The 18,569-nt window shown below is 32.7% G+C and overlaps 2 protein-coding genes and 1 pseudogene across 4 annotated transcripts; 1 reads left to right on the top strand and 2 right to left on the bottom strand.

The window, feature by feature from the left end:
- Nucleotides 1-39: 39 nt before the first annotated feature.
- Nucleotides 40-2,099, bottom strand: LOC142550948 (uncharacterized). 2 transcript variants are annotated; one of them, XM_075659996.1, is made up of 3 exons: nt 1,964-2,099; nt 1,489-1,676; nt 40-1,041 (listed from the first exon to the last, which is right to left on the bottom strand). In XM_075659996.1, the coding sequence occupies exons 2-3, from the start codon at nt 1,661-1,663 to the stop codon at nt 260-262; spliced, it is 957 nt and encodes a 318-aa protein (XP_075516111.1). In that variant the 5' UTR covers nt 1,664-1,676; nt 1,964-2,099; the 3' UTR covers nt 40-259. The 2 variants fall into 2 exon arrangements, with proteins under 2 accessions (XP_075516111.1, XP_075516112.1); XM_075659997.1 differs by lacking the exon at nt 1,964-2,099 and having other exon boundaries at nt 1,489-1,791.
- Nucleotides 2,100-12,777: 10,678 nt separating this feature from the next.
- Nucleotides 12,778-16,032, top strand: LOC142551674 (scarecrow-like protein 1). 2 transcript variants are annotated; one of them, XM_075661039.1, is made up of 3 exons: nt 12,778-12,915; nt 13,266-13,335; nt 14,209-16,032. In XM_075661039.1, the coding sequence occupies exon 3, from the start codon at nt 14,218-14,220 to the stop codon at nt 15,850-15,852; it is 1,635 nt and encodes a 544-aa protein (XP_075517154.1). In that variant the 5' UTR covers nt 12,778-12,915; nt 13,266-13,335; nt 14,209-14,217; the 3' UTR covers nt 15,853-16,032. The 2 variants fall into 2 exon arrangements, with proteins under 2 accessions (XP_075517154.1, XP_075517152.1); XM_075661037.1 differs by having other exon boundaries at nt 14,105-16,032.
- Nucleotides 16,033-17,031: 999 nt separating this feature from the next.
- On the bottom strand, nt 17,032-18,152 carry LOC142550742 (bidirectional sugar transporter SWEET1-like; annotated as a pseudogene).
- Between the last annotated feature and the right edge of the window lie 417 nt (nt 18,153-18,569).

Genomic DNA, 18,569 nt, shown 5'->3' with positions numbered 1-18,569 from the left:
TGAAACAGGAGAAATATTGCTTCAGAAAGCTTGTCAAAATACAAAATAGCACATGTTTGCATTATAATATGTCTTAATTTCACACAATATTTAAAATTTGTTCCGGAAGAAGTATTAGAAACACATTATACTTCTATAGAATCTATCTATGGTTACATAAGAAATCAAAACCTTATACATAAACTACAAATTAGACTAGCTAGCAGCACATATTCATATCTTTATCCATAAATTGAGCTATGTTATATGTAATATATGATCAGGAAGAGATCCCCACACCAAGAAAGTCGATGAAGGGAACATCCTTCTTTTGAATGGGGTTTAGTTCTTCAACTTGCTGCTTGATACTCATTCCCGTTTCGCTGAAACGGCTAACATACTCTCGGACGTTGATATGCCCTCTATCTTTTTTTCCATATTCAAGATAAGTTAAGGAACTTGGAATGACCGTCCTCTTATTAAGGGTATCAAATGTTCTTAAATCCCTGTGGTCACCAAATACGACAAAATTCATTCGATGATTCGAGCTGTTGGAGATAGAACCGTTTAGTACACCTTCTCTCGCCCAAAAATCAAGAGATTTACAAGCAGAAAATGAATTATTAGCCAGCGAGGGTGATGAACCAGATGATGCAACGGAGAATATCTTATCTGTGTTTCGGCCATGTAGTTCAAAAATCCCACCATTTTCAAAGCTGATTCTTGAGCCATGTTCACTTTGGAGCCTTGAATTTTTCCTTCGAAAATCATAGTGATAATCAAAGGAGGACTTGGAGTCGCTGGTAGCTGCATCATGTTGAACTTGAAAGCTTCCCTTATTACAAATCTTGGAATTTTCTCTTTGCTTTCTAGCCATGATAACATGCCAATGATTCTTTACAGCATTATCGGTTCTACCTGGGAAAAGTCTTGATATAAGTGCCCATTTGTTGCCATGCAATTTGTGTGCTGCAAGTAGCCTTTCTTCTTCTTCTTCCGAAAAAGGCCGTCTGTTTATTCTTGGATCGAGTTGATTAAACCATCTTAATCTGCAACTCTTCCCTGCATATATTCGATTGATCATATAAGATTTAATTTAAGGTGCAAAATATATAAGATATAAATAGAATTTGAGTATTTGATTACTTTTGACAGATTAATATATGATCTACACACTCTGATTAACTTCAATTGGTAGATTAATGTAATGCGGACAAGGGCAAAGTTTTTTAGGGTTATGATATAAATTAATGAGAAATGATTGTAGAAAAATGTCGTGGATCTTTATATAAAGACCTACTTGTAGTACAAAAAGATAGAAGCTTAAAATTTGAGAGTCCAGAGTATTTTACAAGGGAAAATATAACCTCTTCAACTTTTATAACTCCAGATATATAAGGGGGCTAGATATACCCAAAGGGGCTCAAGTTCGAAAGAAATGAAAAAAAAGGGTTTCTCTCTATATATTCACCACTAGAAGTTCGCGGTGTGTGCGTGTGCAAGGTGTACCTGATCTTCCTCGAAGCTTTTCTGCTATGGAATTCCAGTTTTGAGGTCCGTACTGATGAACCAGTTGTCGTAGTTTATCATCTTCCGCAGGTCTCCAATGCCCCCGAAGCGCTGGACAGGCAGTAGTACTCCTTGTATCATCACTTGATCCCCCACAATAATTAGTTTCATCCATGGATCTGAAGGGTCTGTAAGATTATATAATGTTAGAAAGGAAAAAATTTAGCATTAGAGGTGTGGTGGATCGACATATAAGTAGTGGCGGCCGAGTTTCGTGTCAACAAATTTAGCAGTCCTCATAATTATTGTACTGAATCGTAGGTCAAGCATGGATATATATACTCTAATTTTAAATTTGATTAATGTATCATTTACCTCAAGATTACATAATTTATAAATAGTTTTAAACTTTTAAAAAAAACATTGAAGACTAAGGATAAATTAAAATTCAAAGTAAATACTAAGATTAATTCACCTTGAATTCAGAAAGAGAGACGAGAATAAACTATGTGTGAAGAAATTTATTTGAAGCTAAAGCATGTGCCCCCTTGCACAGTAGGGAGATCGTTGCTCCAGAATACAAAAGGATCGATATCAGAGATGAGAGGCTTTCTTCTTTATAATTTTATGTAAGTAAATTTTCTAATCAATAAATCTTATATTTATATGTATTGCGTATGATGGTTGGTGGCCTTTCCAATTATATATTGATAAGTTTGATCAGTCATGTCTCTTTATTAATTTTAACACGACAGATTTGGCTTACATACATATATATTAATGAATTTTATCATTTAAAAGAAATATATATATGGTAACTATTTATTAAAAGAAGTAAAGTAGAATATGCAACTTAGTTATATTTAGCATATATTATGTATGTTAACTCCTGGGGCTGAAATCTACAGTGTGTATATATATATATATAAATAGATTATGTCGCTAAGCTTCACTTTAGTCAAAGTTTGTTTGCTTAGGGTTTATCATTGTTTGTTGATGTGTTGCTTAGACGGGTTCATTCTAGTAAGGTAATATATATATATATATATATATATATATATATATATATATACAATTTTAATATGCTGCACACCGACCGTGCACACCTATGTGAGCAAGTAATTCTCTATGTTGATTAGAATTCATTGTTGCACATCATATGTTCCTCATGTAACAAAATTAATAAATTTTATATTACATGTATTATAACGAAAATAAAAAATATGAAAAAAAATCCAATCATTTTGAAGTATCGATGTCATATTATTTTATTTTTACATTTTTTAGGTGAATTTTAATGTGCGTAATGTATATTTTATTCTCGTCAAATGTATCACGTAGGAGAGAATCATTGTTAAATAAATCATATTCGATTGATTTAGTGGTTTTCGAATAATCACGTCTAATTATCTGATAAAAATCAAATTTCGATAAATTATATTACTAAAGCCCAAAAAGTTTATGAACTTATAAAATTAATATTACAATTTTCTCAATGTGTCTAGCATATTTTTCTAATTCATAATAACACCTCATATCTCTACACATTGAATTTATGGTTAAATTTTTACACGTATACTAAGGCTACGTTTGGTTGGAAGGATAGGATAAACTAATGATTAGTATGTAAATGATGAAGAAAATGATTGTGGTAGTATTGTAATATATGATGTAAAATAATATTATGTTTGGTAAGATTTTTAAGTGTAGGATAATTTTGAATTTTTTGATGAAAAGACAAAATTGCCCTTCTCCTTCGCGGCGGCGGCGGGCCGGCGGCGGGCCGGAAACGGCTGACGGGGGCGGCGGCAGGAAACGGCCAGCCGGAAAAATCGGCGCCGGCGGTCGGTGGCGGGAAGTGGTGATGAGTTTGAATATAATAGAGGGGTGAAATTGGAAAAATAGGAGGTATTAAGAGTTGGATAAATAATCCTATGGGGTGAGGAGGTATTATTTTAACCTACCTAATATAACATAATCATTCATATGAGGGATTGACTTGGTTAAATAATCACGCGTACCAAACAGCTGACTAGGCAGGATAAAAAAAATAATGCCCCCTAATCCTGCCAACCAAACACTCCCTTAGAGTAGTATTACATGTGTATTAGTATAAGTGGAGTCCAGATCGATACTGTTGATATGTGATTCAGAAGGTTATGATAATTTTATACACGTGTTTAATCTATACAAGAGTATTTTTGGGATTTTCACATGTATTTTAGTTGTACTTGGTTTTACTTATATTAGATTATTTTGTCATTATGAATATATAAACATTGTAAACTTTCTAATTAATCCATTAACATGTAACTCATTATATCCGGATAGACCACATGTTCGTTCGAAAATATGTTGCAGACAAAATCGAACACATGATTATTGATCAAACGTTCAATTACTCTAATAACTCAGATCCTCGTCCAGAGCTAGGGGTGTCAAAATCAGACCCAACTCACCAACTCGACACGGTTCAACCCGAAAAATATTAGGTTTTGATTTGAGATTTTTGGGTTCGGGTCAGATCGGGTTGGACCAGATAGCTGACCCGAAACAAATGATAGGGTCAGGTCGGGTTCGATTTGACTCGAAAATTTTAATTTTTTAAAAAATATAATTATTAAATATTGTCTGTCTGAAAAATATTTATTGTATATTTATATCATAAATTTTCTTAATTTAATATTTATTTTGTGGACTTTTTTATTTTTTAAACAATTGTTTATTTAATTTACTAAATATACTTTATTTTTCTATAATAGACTTTTAAATTTAAATCATATATATAAGAAAAATTTTGTTATTATGTGTTTAAATTAAAATATTATTATTATTTTTAATTTTATTTACTTTTAAAAAAATAAAAAAAATCGGGTTAGTCATGTTGATCGGGTTAGTCGGATTCGTGTTTGGATTAAGAGTTTTCGGGTTAGATTGGGTTCAGGTTAAACAATTTTTAAATATGATTATACACCAACCCGACCTGACCTGACTCCACCCGAATTTTGACACCTCTATCCAGAACTTTGTGAGTATATAATTAATTAATCAAAAAAACAGAAGAAAAGATTGTGTGGATGTATATATATATGTGCAAGAAGGTGAAACTCACTTGATGAATGTATAATTATATTATGTATCATCACATTTAATAGGTGAGTGACACTTCAACGGTGCTCACATAGATGTGCATCTTGGGTGTGCAATATATCAAAACTATATGCGTGTGTGTATGGTTTTGCTATACTACCTGAAAAGAATATTTTTCCTTATTAATCTTTGTCCTTTATTTAAATTGAAAAATAAGAGTTTTGTATTTCTAGACTAATTTGACTTGATAATGAGATTTCGATAATTCAATCTTGATAATTATCCTATACGATTTGGTATTTATCCCTAAACTATAATATCTTATATTTGAATAGAGTATTATTCCTAATAAATTTTTGTTTCCATGTTTGTAGGATTTTGTTCTTTTGGAAAGATAATTAGGTCAAGATATGAAGATCTATATATATGGAATATTGAGATAAGAACGACTTTGGTAAGGAAGTTTATGCAAGTGCTGGAGTTTTTCTTTGAACGTACATGACGTTCAGAGTTGGAGATAATTTTTGTAATAAAGAATTTGAGTGATCGACTCACGTTTATACCGTGTTGCTAATTGGTCTTGATGACGCGTGTAGAACAACACTGACACAAAGTGTTGATCGAAGAGTGTTCTTCTGATGTTTTTTAAGCAACTTCAGTTTATGCATTTAGTTTTGACTTTGGTTTATTTTGATGCATTTTAATTTCTTGGAGTGTCAAGGAATTTTGTTTTGTTATTCTCATTAGTATTATTTTTGTGTAAATGATTACATATTTTTAAGTAAATTTTTGTCAATAGCATTGCTCAAGTATTCGTGCTTTTCATAATTAGAATTTTGTCTCTATTTATTCAAGTTATACTTGTGTGTTAAACAATTAATTCCCGCTGCTGTTGTGCCCTCGTGTTGACAACACCATAGCATAACACTAACTTCTGATACACATAGTATATTAATTTCATGTACGTTTATGATCAACAGCTGTAACGACCATGTGTTATCCCGATCTTGGGCTCCATCGGGGGCCTTGTCCCGTCTTGGGTTCCCACTGGGGCCTTTTCCCTCACGGGCTTTTCACATGCGTCATTACTCATAGGACTCTCCACACCATGTTGGTGGAGTGGTACCTCCCCAAGTCTCGAACCCATGACCTCCTGGCATAAGTACATAGTTCAAAGAGACTTGGTACCAGTTGAGCTAGTCAATTGGTACCAAGTCTCTTTGAACTATGTACTTATGCCAGGAGGTCATGGGTTCGAGACTTGGGGAGGTATCACTCCACCAACATGGTGTGGAGAGTCATATGAGTAATGGCGCATGTGGAAAGCCCGTGAGAGAAAAGGCCCCAGTGGGAATCCAAGACGGGACAAGGCCCCCGAGGGAGCCCAAGATCGGGATAGCCCATGGTCGTTACAACAGCCCTCTCACTATCCACCAATGACTTGACACTCATCTTTTGAATGTGATGAAACATATCAAAATTATATATCTAATAGATTAGTATTATCTCATTAGCAATTACATAAGTTGACATTATTGTTGAGCAGCATAACAAAATATATATATATATATATATATATATATAAACACACACGTGTAGCCCACCTAGATGTAAGAATAACTTGAACGAATTAATAGTGAGATGGGAGATCGTAATAACTTGATTAGGCAAATAAAAACTAATGACGGAAAGACATATCACCACACATTAATTAATATATAGATACCGATTTTATACCCACCAATATATATATATATATATATATATATATATATATATATATATATATATATATATAGCTTAATTGTATGCTTTTACATACAATTGGTGACGTTAATATAGACAAATCCAAATTGAAAGTCATTAATTTCGTGGAATGTGCATTAATCAGTCTGTTAAGAAATCATTTTTTAAAAATTAAAATGGTTATTGCGTTGTGCCTTGTATTTGACTTGTCATCTGCATGGATATCTATATATTTCGTGGAATGTTCATTAATCAGTCTGTTAAGAAATCATTTTTCAAAAACTAAAATGGTTATTGCGTTGTACCTTGCAACGTTTGTATTTGACTTGTCATCTGCATTATATTATTTTAAGAGTAATTTTTCGATTCTATTAACGTAAATTTAATTACATACAAAAATGTTTGTATCACACTAATATATCTATATTATATTCGTTATATATCAATAAGTAATTGATATTCATTGTTTTAAAAAATTAGATAATGTCCAATGTATTGACGAGTCAAATAAAATTTACTATACGTGTTAGTACAATTATCTTTTATTGAGATATAATTTTTTGATTTTGGTGATAAAAAAAACTGTATATCTAACTATTATATGATGCATCCATCTTTCCATGAATTCACGGGTATCAGACCAGAGTTCAAGAATTCTAACAGCACTGTCTTTTAGAATTGGACTACTCAAGATTGGATCATGTAAATGCTCAATCAGATGATATATTCGGCCGGAATATGGCAAACATGATATCTTAGTATCGATCTGGATTTTCTAAAGCCTAAATGGACTCCGCAAGTCTCAGCCTATTTGGTCTTCTAGCTGGAATTGGCAAAGTTCTCGGTTATATCAGAAGATATTTTTGATAAATCATGAACAGGAAACAAGCTCATTATAAGACCATATTGTCTCCCAATAAGACAGATAATTGATATAGTTTTCTCTCATAAATGTCGACATTTTAGAGCTGTTTGTTACCATTTTTGGCAAGGCGCCAACAATCATTTAAAGCAACATACTATGAATCAAGAAAATACTGAGATAAAGTTGTTTTTGCACCGGTAAAACAGAATTCGAACTTTACAAGGATTTGAGCATTAGAATAAAAAAAAACTATAAATTGAGAGTGTCTTCATTCGTTTGAGGCCCCTGAACAAATTACAAGTCTACTAGCTCTCAATTTTCTCAGGATTTTCGAGTACACTTATTTAAAATATTCTTAAACCACTCACATAGACGCGAATATTTACAGGTAATGGACTGGAGTTCAAGAAGTAAAACTACACTGGATTCTAGAACCGAATACTCAAGACTTGCTCATATAAGTGTTCAACCAGATGATATGTCTAGCTGAAATATGTCAAAATGGATATCTTAGTAACAAACCAGATTTTCAAGCCTAACCAGACTCTGCAAATCTCAGTGTATTTGGTATTCGAGTTGGACTTCACAAAGTTCAAAGCGATCTTACCTACCATCTGGTTATATTAGAAGATTTTTTTGAGACAAAGCGATAGTCAACTATAAATTAATAGTGTTTTTATTCATTTGAAGCCATCAACAACTTATAAGTCTACAAACTCTCAATTTTCTTAGGGTTTTCGAGCATACTTATTTGAATATTTTTAAACCGATCACAAGCACTCTCGTTCAAGTTCATTGCAGACTATCAATGATCAGCTAGGATTTATCAACACTTATCAAGTCGTTGTTTTAATAAATGTTGAGAGTTCTCGAATCGATTGAATCTAAGGATTAAACCGAATCTGTAACCTTCATTAGCGGATGCGTTTTCTGTGATTTCCCTGATCAAACTAGAAGTTACCAATGAACCATGCATAACACTGAATAGGGAGCCGCCAAATACTTAATTCAACATATGTTGTATTGTTGTTTAAGTGGTACTATTTTTACCGCATTTACTATTATTCGATTTACATTGTTAAAATCTTAGTAATTTGAATATACCATTACACAGATCCGGCCAAACCTTTGAGGTATCTCTTTAGGATCTACTCCAGCATTTAAAAATTGGTTGTCCGATTTAGATCAAGAATTTTATAATTAACAACTCTTGAGTCCGATTTGAGAATCATCTCAAACTCAAATATTTCAATAACCACTCATCTAAACTCTAAATCCAATCATAACACCTTCGGAATCAATTATGGGAGAGGAAGCATCAAGCACTCACATAAAATTTTGTTGTTGCAGATCGAAAACAAAATATCAGAGCTTTTTGATACAATGAGAAAAGTTGGATGTTGAATAAACAAAAAAAACATAATAGATTCAATTTTTTTATTAATTTGTCATAGTTATGTTTATAATTAAGGATATATCATTACTAATATATGAAATTGACGTGACAATATATTTCTTCAAGAGTTTTCAAAAATTTATCGTCTTATTAATTTACAAAATTATTAATTCAACGAAATCCGATCAAGTCAAGGCCGAGAAAATTATTGTTTTCGTGAGTTTACTAATTTATCGAATATTAATTTTAAAATGTTTATTGTACGTACACCATGAATTAGGGTGAAAACAAAATTTCAAATGGAATAATCTTGAAAATTACGTAAATAAATATGGGTTAGACTTTTATTGAAGAAATTTAGTTAATACCAACCCCCGATTTATTATTTTCCTTCGATAACTAATCTTTCTAAACTACTGTTTGATTGTAATATTATATACATTATAACGATCGAGAGATTGCAACTCATTTTCAGTCAACAAATTGCCACTAATTCTCAATTAATTAAGGTGAAGTATGCAAATTAATATTGTGACAGCGCAGCTAATTTTTAATTTTTTTTTAAAAAAAGGTGAACAAATTTAGTTAATATATATTTGGCTAATTGATTTTAGTTTTAAGTTTGCAATATAACTATTATAATGCATGGACAGTTGAAATTGAAAGACATCGAATGGAGTACTTGGAAAATGACAATAGAGTCCACCCTTAACTCACGTGTTATTTTATTTTATACAAATCTATTTAAAGAAGTAATCAAGATTTGAGAATAATGAATATTGTAGGATCGAGCGCTTGCCGCTTTATCAAAAGTTATAGATGGTGATAATGGTGCAACTCAAATCTTTTAAACCGCACAGCAGCTCAAGCACCACGATTTGATCGCTCTACCAAGTAGGGACAATTATTGCACCCAACAAATATACTATAATGTTATTGTGAACATGTATAACTCTAATATATATAAAATCAAGGTGTTTTATATTGTTGAGATACAATAATTGTCTTTGTTGGCAAAACGATCAAGACATAGGGTACATGAAATTTATAATATTGAAGTTTCTATCAAAAATTATAAATTTTGATAAAACGACAAACACTCGATTATACAATATGTGTGTGCGCGGGCACATTTATATTTCTAGAAATTGAATGGGTTGATATCGTAACATCTAGCCAACCATTAATAGATATATCCTGCGTACTAATCAAAGCTATGGTTGATTAACTCGTTTAGGCAAAAAATAATTTATTCAATGAATTACGGTGTGCATCTTTGAAAATAAAGGTATGAATTCATTATTTAACAATTGACTAAACTAAAGTTTTAGTAACTTTTTTTTATTGATTACTAATTTAGACCCGTTGCTACTTTTTATTGAGTTGGGAAAGGAAAAAAAATTGTATATATAATATATAAATACATAAATTAGCATATACATATAGATACAAAATATAATATAAACATAAATTTAATTTTCTAAGATTTGATTTGCTTTTTTCCCTTCAAACTATTGTTATGTTTGTTCTGTCTGTCACTTACTTCTAATTTTAAAAGAGAAAAATATTTTCCAAAATGAATTTTTTCTTTATCATAAACAAACAAAAATTAAATAAATGGGATAAAACCTTTTTCTTTGTATTTTTTGAAGGAAAATACAAAAATAGGACAAAACTTTTAACAAAGTAAAATTTGGTAGGAGTGTCAATCAGGTCGGTTGGGTCGGGTTTCGGGTCAAACCGTGAATTTTTTTTTATTTTTTTTCAACCCGAACCCAACCCAAACCCGAAGGAACCCGAAAACCCCCAACCCGAACACGAACTCGTCTAACCCGACTCAACCCGTCTAACCCCCCTAACCCGAATTTTATTTATTTTTTTTAAAAAATTTAATGAAAAAATTTCAAAAAAATTAAAAATAATAATAATATTTTAATTTAAAGACATAATAACAAAATTTCCGATTTAAATTTGAAAGTTTAATTGTAGAAAATTAAAGTATATTTACTAAATCAAATAAAAAATTGTTAAAAAAATAAAAAATATACAAATAAATATTAAATGATGAAAATTTATCATATAAATATACAATAAAATTTGTTCAAACATACAATATATAAAAATATAGGTAATATTTTTTTTAAAAAAAAAAATTCGGGTCAATCCGCGACCCAACCCGACCAAACCCGAAACCCGTCTAACCCATCACTAACCCGAACCCACCCAACCCGAACCCAAAAAACACCAACCCGAACCTGATTTTTTTTCGTGTTGGGTCGTATCGAGTTGACGGGTCGTGTTGCATTTTGACACGCTAAAATTTGGAAACTTAAGAAGTTAGATGATGGGCTTTCAACCCATAGTGGGTTGGATCTTAATTGTTTTTTGGCATTTGTGGATCACTTAATTTCAGATGGGCCACCTGGTAAGGGAATCTAAATTATTAGGTGCCTGGCCCATTTCAAACCATCTTCTTCAATTTTTTTTTTCCTCTCTGAAAATAAAGGAATCGAGAGCAAACTCTTGGATTTCGTTGAGTAAAAAATCGATTGAATAACACACGAAAATAAGTAGTTAAACAAATTTATAGGTTAAGATAAATTTTTAAATCGAATGAAATATTTATATTTCTCGAAATAACATGGACGTCACACGTTAACAACTAAAACATAGACATAACATAATCGTCATAGTCGATGATATGACAAATTTTCGATTGAAGGTCGACGAATTCATCATATGGACATTTTTAAGAATATATTCAACATCAATCATTGATAAATATTTATAATTGAATATGTCTCTTGTGTGACGGTCTCACGAATCTTTATCTGTGAGACGGGTCAACCCTGACGATATTCACAATAAAAATTAATACTCTTAGCATAAAAAATAATATTTTTTCATGGATGACCCAAATAAGAGATCCGTTTCACAAAATATGACTCGTGAAACCGCCTCATACAAGTTTTTACCTTTATAATTTGAGCTCGATTAAAAAGATGGTTTTCAAGGAAACTTTTCTAAATGTGTTGCAACTAATTAAATTATAGATCTTATCCAGATTATCATTTTAACCAATTAGAATATGATCACAAGTTGTATTTTAGAACCCCGATAATTTTTAAATTAAATAAATGTTAATGATTTATACTATTGAGTTCTTATCCAGAACACTTTTTGTCATATATTAGTGGTGACAACATTGATTTATTAATATAACCAAATAAATTAACCCAATTTTTATATATAATAATAGAATATTTCAAAGAAAATAGGTCAAGTTGACTTGGTAATTGTTTCTGGTTTGTGTTCGATGACCATAAAACAGTTCATAAAAGATAATAAACTACCAAAACTTCATTATAAAATAGTCTCACGTATCTTTATATCTGAGATGCATCAATTCGATATATGCATATAATGAAAATTAATATTTTTGAAATAAAAAATATATTTTTTATGAGTCCGATCAAGTTGGAGATTCATCGCACAAAATTGTTTTATGAAACAATCTCATAAGAGTGTGTGTGAATTACAACTTTTGTACATGTATCTCATGAAAGGTTCTTTTCACACTTTATTAAAAACTACTACAAACTTTATTTTTTGTATCTTTTTTTCTTAACACGTTTAAAAGGTTCGAATTCATTTATCCAAATTTATGCATATTTTTGTTAATAATTGATTATTTAATGGGATTACTCGACAAACTTCTGGAGTGCGCCTCGAGTTGGAAGAACATCACCCAGTTGTCCCCTCCACTAGATGATGCAAAACAGGCACTTCTCAAATACTTCGATGGTTGACTCGCAAACGCGCAAAGAAAAGAAGTATTATTAATAGAATAGGTTTTTCTTGAGATATTCTCACGGATCTTTATCTGTGAGATGAGTTAATCCTGCAATATTCACAATAAAAAATAATAATTTTAGTATAAAAAATAATACTTTTTCATGGATGACCCAAATAAGATATTCATCTCAGAAATACGATATGTGAGACCGTCTCACACAAGTTTTTGCTATATTAATAATAAGAAAGAGAGGGTCCCATGATCGCATTTACAAAACTCTATCTTTTTTGTTTTTTATATTTAAAATTACAATTAAACATCTTATTATTTTTACAATTAGATATATCTCTATTAATATAAATTTAATTAATTTATATGAATACATGGTGCGTGAGCGTACTATTTATTTTAAAGAGAGAATATCGTAATGTGAAATGGGATAGTTGGCACCACTTTTAATTTCCTTGGAAGTTTCTCTGCTTTTTCTTGTCTTGAATGTTCATCTTATCACACTATATTGAATGGAGGAATCAGGTAGAAAACAAATCCCACCGCCAAGTTTGCTTCTTTATTTTTCATTCAAACTTTGCTGTAAATCTTTTGTTTTGAATTAAGTTTTAAGGCTAAGTAAAGTGAAGTCCTTTTGGATTCTTGATTTGTTTTTTCATCTGTGTCCCTTTGTTGTTAATTCGCCAAACCAACTCGAGGGTTGCTGATTTGTTTTTTCGTTTGTGTCCCTTTGTTGTTAATTATATTAATTCACTAAACCAACGGCCCTTCTTTCTTTATTTTTTGTTAGTAGTCAAAACCCTAGTATTGTTTTCTCCTCAAACCCAAATCTGAGCTTGGTATGCATATGTTTCTTGTTGCTGTGCAATTTGCAGATTTGCTGTCTCTGATTTGATATTTCTCGGTTTGTTTTGATTTTCCCTCGGCTCTGTTTTGGATCTTCAGGTACGTGTTTTTGTCCCCTGTTTTTACGTTTCTTGATGTTTGAGAGTTGATTTTTCTGCAGATTGTGACTCTGAGCGTTCTAATTATTGTTTCATCCCAAGAACTGTCAGATAACATCTCATTTAGGAAGACTTATAGCCTTTTTAATGGATGTGGAGCATTTTGTACATCTTTTGGGTTACATCCCATCTACGTATGCTTCAATATTCGGATTTGAATAAAGATTCTGTCGTAGTTTAAGGATGATCTTTCAGATTCAGTGGACAAGAAAAAAGGCCCCGGCGATTTTTCTACTGAACAAAACAATATAAAACACCAGTACAGTCTGTTTCCATGACGGTTTTGAATAATTAAGAAACTGGAATTGAGTTATGTTTCGAAGAGAAACAGATAAAGAATTCCGATCACATGAAAGTTGTGTGGCGGTATGTTCTTTTCAATGTTTGGATTATTAATTTATCCTTTAAAACGTCCTTAAGTCGTGAGTTCAAGAAACGTGGTGGAAGTTGGAACAGAAGTTGAGTTTTATTTGAGATGGAGTTTCAAGTTCACTCGTTAACGGAGTCTCCTTTAGTGGACTTAGTCGACTCACTCTTCGGGGTTGAACAAAATGTGAGGCAGGATTTTTTTTAAAAAAAGTCTACCTTGTACACCTTTTCAAGTGTATGGATTAGTTACGGGAATATGGTGTTTGATTTTTTATGCATATTCATAAGTTCATGTTTCTATAACTTCTCCTTATACGTTCTTTAATTTGTAACTGATACAGGGAGTCCCACATCAACTTGCTGTTTTACTATATCGATATTTTGGAGTTTGTATCCAACCGGAAACCACATAAGTATTTCATTGGCAAAAATTTTAAATTGTTAGGAGTGAACCATGTCTTTAGTCAGATCTGCTGCATTGTTTGGAAGCCATGAACTTTACTCACTGAAGGATGGCAATCAAAGCTCCGATTTATCAACGTCCACTTTTGACTCAGACGATCGGGGCATGATTTACCCTGCTGAATCATATAGCAGCGACTGTTTTGATCCAACTTATTTTCTCCGCTCGCCATCGGAAGAAATTGCCAGTGCTAATAATCCATTCATCTCCACTTTGGTGGCTGCGAGACATGATAATTATGAGTTCAATTATGACACAGAATATTTGAATTGTCCAAGTCCTGGTGCTATAGATGAAGATAAGATGAGATTGAAGTTACAAGAATTTGAGAAGGCACTTCGTGATGATGACAATGAAGATCGAGATCATAGCATGGACATTGATTTTGAACAGACTGACCCTTCTCGTCCATATGAGATGCTTGATGACTCACCGAAAGAATTATCTTCAGATTCTAATCTTAGTAGAATAAGCTGCTGTAAGGAAATCTCAGTTTCTACCCCGCAGGATACCAAATCCTTGCTATTTATATGTGCTGATGCGATACACGGTGGAAATCTGGAGAAAGCATCATGCATAATCAACGTGCTCCGGCAGAGGGTCTCAATCCAGGGAGAACCTTCTGAACGAATTGCAGCTTACATGGTAGAAGCTTTGGCGGCTAGAATGGCTACTTCTGGTAAAGGTCTTTACAAGGCACTGAAATGCAAAGAGGCACCATCCCCGGAAAGACTTTCTGCCATGCAGGTCCTCTTTGAAGGGTGTCCATGTTTTAGATTTGGTTTCATGGTGGCCAATGGCGCAATCTTAGAGGCATTTAAAGACGAAAATAGGGTTCATATCGTAGACTTCGACATAAATCAAGGTAGTCAGTATTACACGTTGCTGACATCCCTGGCTAAAGTCCCTGGGAAACGTCCCCACTTGAGGTTAACTGGAGTGGATGACCCCGAATCGGTTCAACGAACAGTGGGAGGCTTAAAAACCATTGGGCAGCGACTCGAGCTACTGGCCGAGGATCTGAAGCTCTCATTCGAGTTTCATATTGTTGCTTCTGAAACAGCTTTGGTCTCTCCATCAATGCTAGATTGCCAGCCTGGAGGAGCGTTAATCGTAAACTTTGCTTTCCAACTCCACCACATGCCAGACGAGAGTGTATCGACAATAAATATTCGAGACCAACTTCTTCGAATGGTTAAAGGGTTAAACCCAAAACTTGTCACAGTTGTGGAGCAAGACGTGAACACAAACACTGCTCCATTCTTACCAAGATTTGCAGAAGCATACAGTTACTACTCAGCAGTGTTTGAATCACTCGATGCAGCTCTCAGTAGAAACAGCCAAGACCGAATGAACGTAGAGAAACAGTGTCTTGCACGTGATATCATTAACGTTGTCGCCTGTGAAGGAGCAGAAAGGATTGAGCGTTACGAGGTTGCAGGAAAATGGAGATCTAGGATGAGTATGGCTGGTTTCACCTCGTGTCCTATTAGTCGAAACGTGAGTGACGAAATCCGTGAACTCATAAAGCATTACTCAGATAGATACAAAGTGAAAGAGGAGATTGGTGCTCTCCATTTTGGATGGGAAGACAAAATGCTAATATTTAGTTCAGCCTGGAGGTAAATGCAAAAATTGTTAATGCGGAAGAACTTACTTTTGACTGTGTAATATATGTAGTAGCAAACCAATTAATCTAGTCGTAGAACAACGTGCAAGCGCCTGTAAAAAAGTTATGTAAGACTATTTAACTCACTTTTTCTGTCTCCAATTCCATGTCTTTTTTCTTGCGGCGTCGTTCCAATATTTTAGTTTCGAAATTAGAATAGTTCAAACATGATATATGTTTTACTTCCTTGTTCTTAGCATGATCCGTGTACTATGGTTCGAACCAACGGGCCACCTATATTCTGATGTCATAAATAATTTTTATGTAAAAAAATTTAAACGAAATAAAATAAATATGTGGCAAGAAATAAATAAACCAGACAGAGATACTTTCATAATCGTAAATTATACTAATTATTTTGTACACAATTTGACAAATTATGGAGCGACTAAATTGATATTTGAATAGTCGAAAAAAATAAAATAAAAATAAAAGTGTGTGTTGAAATTAAAAAAAAATGTAATATTAGTATCATATAAGGTTAAATTTGGAAGAAAAAATTTGTGTTTTTCCTAAGCAGTTACTATCATATCATCAATTTTTTATGTTAAGAGTATTACTTTTTATTGTGAATATCGGTAGGGTTGATCTGTCTCACAAATAAAGATTCGTGATATCGTCTCACAAGAAATCTACTCCACATCTTTATAAGATTTCCCATTAATTCGAAAGTAGTAGTTAAAAATTATTTGATAGCTTCTGCCGATTAATGCCATTAATAGGAAAGTCACGTTTCGACTGAAACACTAGCGGTAGATTTCTTGTCTTCATGATCTTTTTTATTGCAATAAATTGCATATAAAATTAGCTGCATCGTTCCTAATAAACACCCAAATCCATTCGGCACCTGCAAAAAAAATGGTAACAACTTCAACAAAATTATGTTGGAAATTAATTAGAATTGTTCGACTCTGATAACTGTACATTTAAAGATTTTACAAAATCATCATATATCTATCTTTCCCTTCTATTTTCTCTTCTTTGGTAGAATTCAAAAGTTGTTATAACTTATCATGAATCAATAAAAGTTCCAAATATATCTTAGAGTAGGAGACGAGACGAGACGAGACGAGAGATCTCGGGTTTATAAAGATCTAAATAACATAGCACAGAGTGTTGATTGAAGCAACTTACTGTTATGAAATTTTCTTTCCAAGTAGACCGTAGATGAACCAAGAGGTACCACAAAGGAAGACGAATAGTGATAATAGGAAGGGCATGTGCTCCACACTTTTGGTCTTGATCACCTTCCTCTGTACAAATTAAATGATTAAGATGAGATGCATTTTCGAGAACCCTCGAGCTTAGATCATATGACTAGAGCACTCTTACCATACATAGCTATGGAGAATATGGTGCCAACAAATCCACACATATTCTTCCTTGTTTTGGGTCGTCAATCGAAGGCGAAACAGGAGACCAATGCAAACGTTAAAAAAACAGCAAGAATGCATAAGAGAAGCCCCAAGATATTGGCCTCATCCTTCTTCGGCGCAAACGCTAGAAATATGAGTGTATCTATCGATTCGATCACAACGCCGGTTCCATTGATTGCAGTCACTAGAGTGTTGTTTTCTGATATAAATGGCAAACCATACCTGCATGCATGCATGCATTTTAATAAATCAAATCCATGACCATTTATTCTTTTTGGCAGGGGTAGACGGGATTAAGATGAGTGATATCAGGATGCATGTTTGATAAGAAATGTTCAACGTATTCAAATTATTTTATTCTAAATATTGCATTTTAAAGACTCGTGTGATTCAATACAATGGTCCGGCTACGAATTCGAACCATGACTCGGGCTAGGTTCGTCGCGAGGCGATGAAGTAGTTCGTCTTTCAAGGTTAGCTTGTGTTGTGTGAAATATGAAAATAGAGATTTTAGTTCAAGCTTGTTAATTTACAATTTTATACAAAGATTTCCATTTTTTTTCCCCTAAAAAAGATGAAACTTGAGTTCTTTTATTTGAATAAAGTTATAATAATTTTGCGTTACTGATAAAAAGTACGTACCAAGATGCAAGCAAGCAGTTGAGCAAAGTCAAGACATATGGTACGCCGGAGAATTGCTCAGTCGATCTTTTTGCCACGATTCTCTTAAACGTGACCCTACAATTAATTAATTTCGATATATAATAATTTAGCAACGAAGAAATATATTTATTTACAGAACAAAAAATAAAAATGGTGTAGAAATCACTGCCTTACAGTTGAGACAGGAAGAGGAACAAACCAGTGACATTTCCTGTCATATAAATTGGGAAGAGTTTATTGTTCTCTTAATTAAGCTCCATACACATTGTTAATGTAATAAATAAATATGAAACTAAAATAATTAAATAAATCAAGAAAATTAGCCAAGAACATGCATGCATGGTATATATATTTATGAAGACACTAATTATCTAACATACCAAAAACTCCAAACATCAAATGAAGTGCTTTAAGATATTACTCATTTCAACTGTCCCTCGCAAAGAAATATGGTGTAGTTTGGGAAAAAAAAAATCGAAGTTAAGAAAATTAGTCCTCCATATTTGTATGTATGACGAGGTATTTTCAAGAATATAGAGTCTGGTTTGTTGCGCAAGTGTTAACAGATGAGGGGACATTAAATAGAACCAAAAGAATCCTAGCTAGCTAGGTTCGATTCAATAGATATAATGTCG

Source organism: Primulina tabacum, chromosome 7 (genome assembly GCF_025594145.1).
Source record: "Primulina tabacum isolate GXHZ01 chromosome 7, ASM2559414v2, whole genome shotgun sequence".
Lineage (NCBI taxonomy): Eukaryota > Viridiplantae > Streptophyta > Magnoliopsida > Lamiales > Gesneriaceae > Primulina > Primulina tabacum.
Note: the sequence above shows the minus strand (reverse complement) of the source record. Positions and strands in the feature narration are given on the sequence as shown.

What these genes read in the sequence shown, in the direction of transcription:
- LOC142551674 (XM_075661039.1), top strand. Translation starts at nt 14,218, where the DNA reads ATGTCTTTAGTCAGATCTGCTGCATTGTTTGGAAGCCATGAACTTTAC.
- LOC142550948 (XM_075659996.1), bottom strand. Translation starts at nt 1,663, where the DNA reads ATGGATGAAACTAATTATTGTGGGGGATCAAGTGATGATACAAGGAGT. An exon ending in AAAGCTTCGAGGAAGATCAG is followed by an intron (nt 1,042 to 1,488) that starts GTACACCTTGCA and finishes GAATATATGCAG; the next exon opens with GGAAGAGTTGCAGATTAAGA.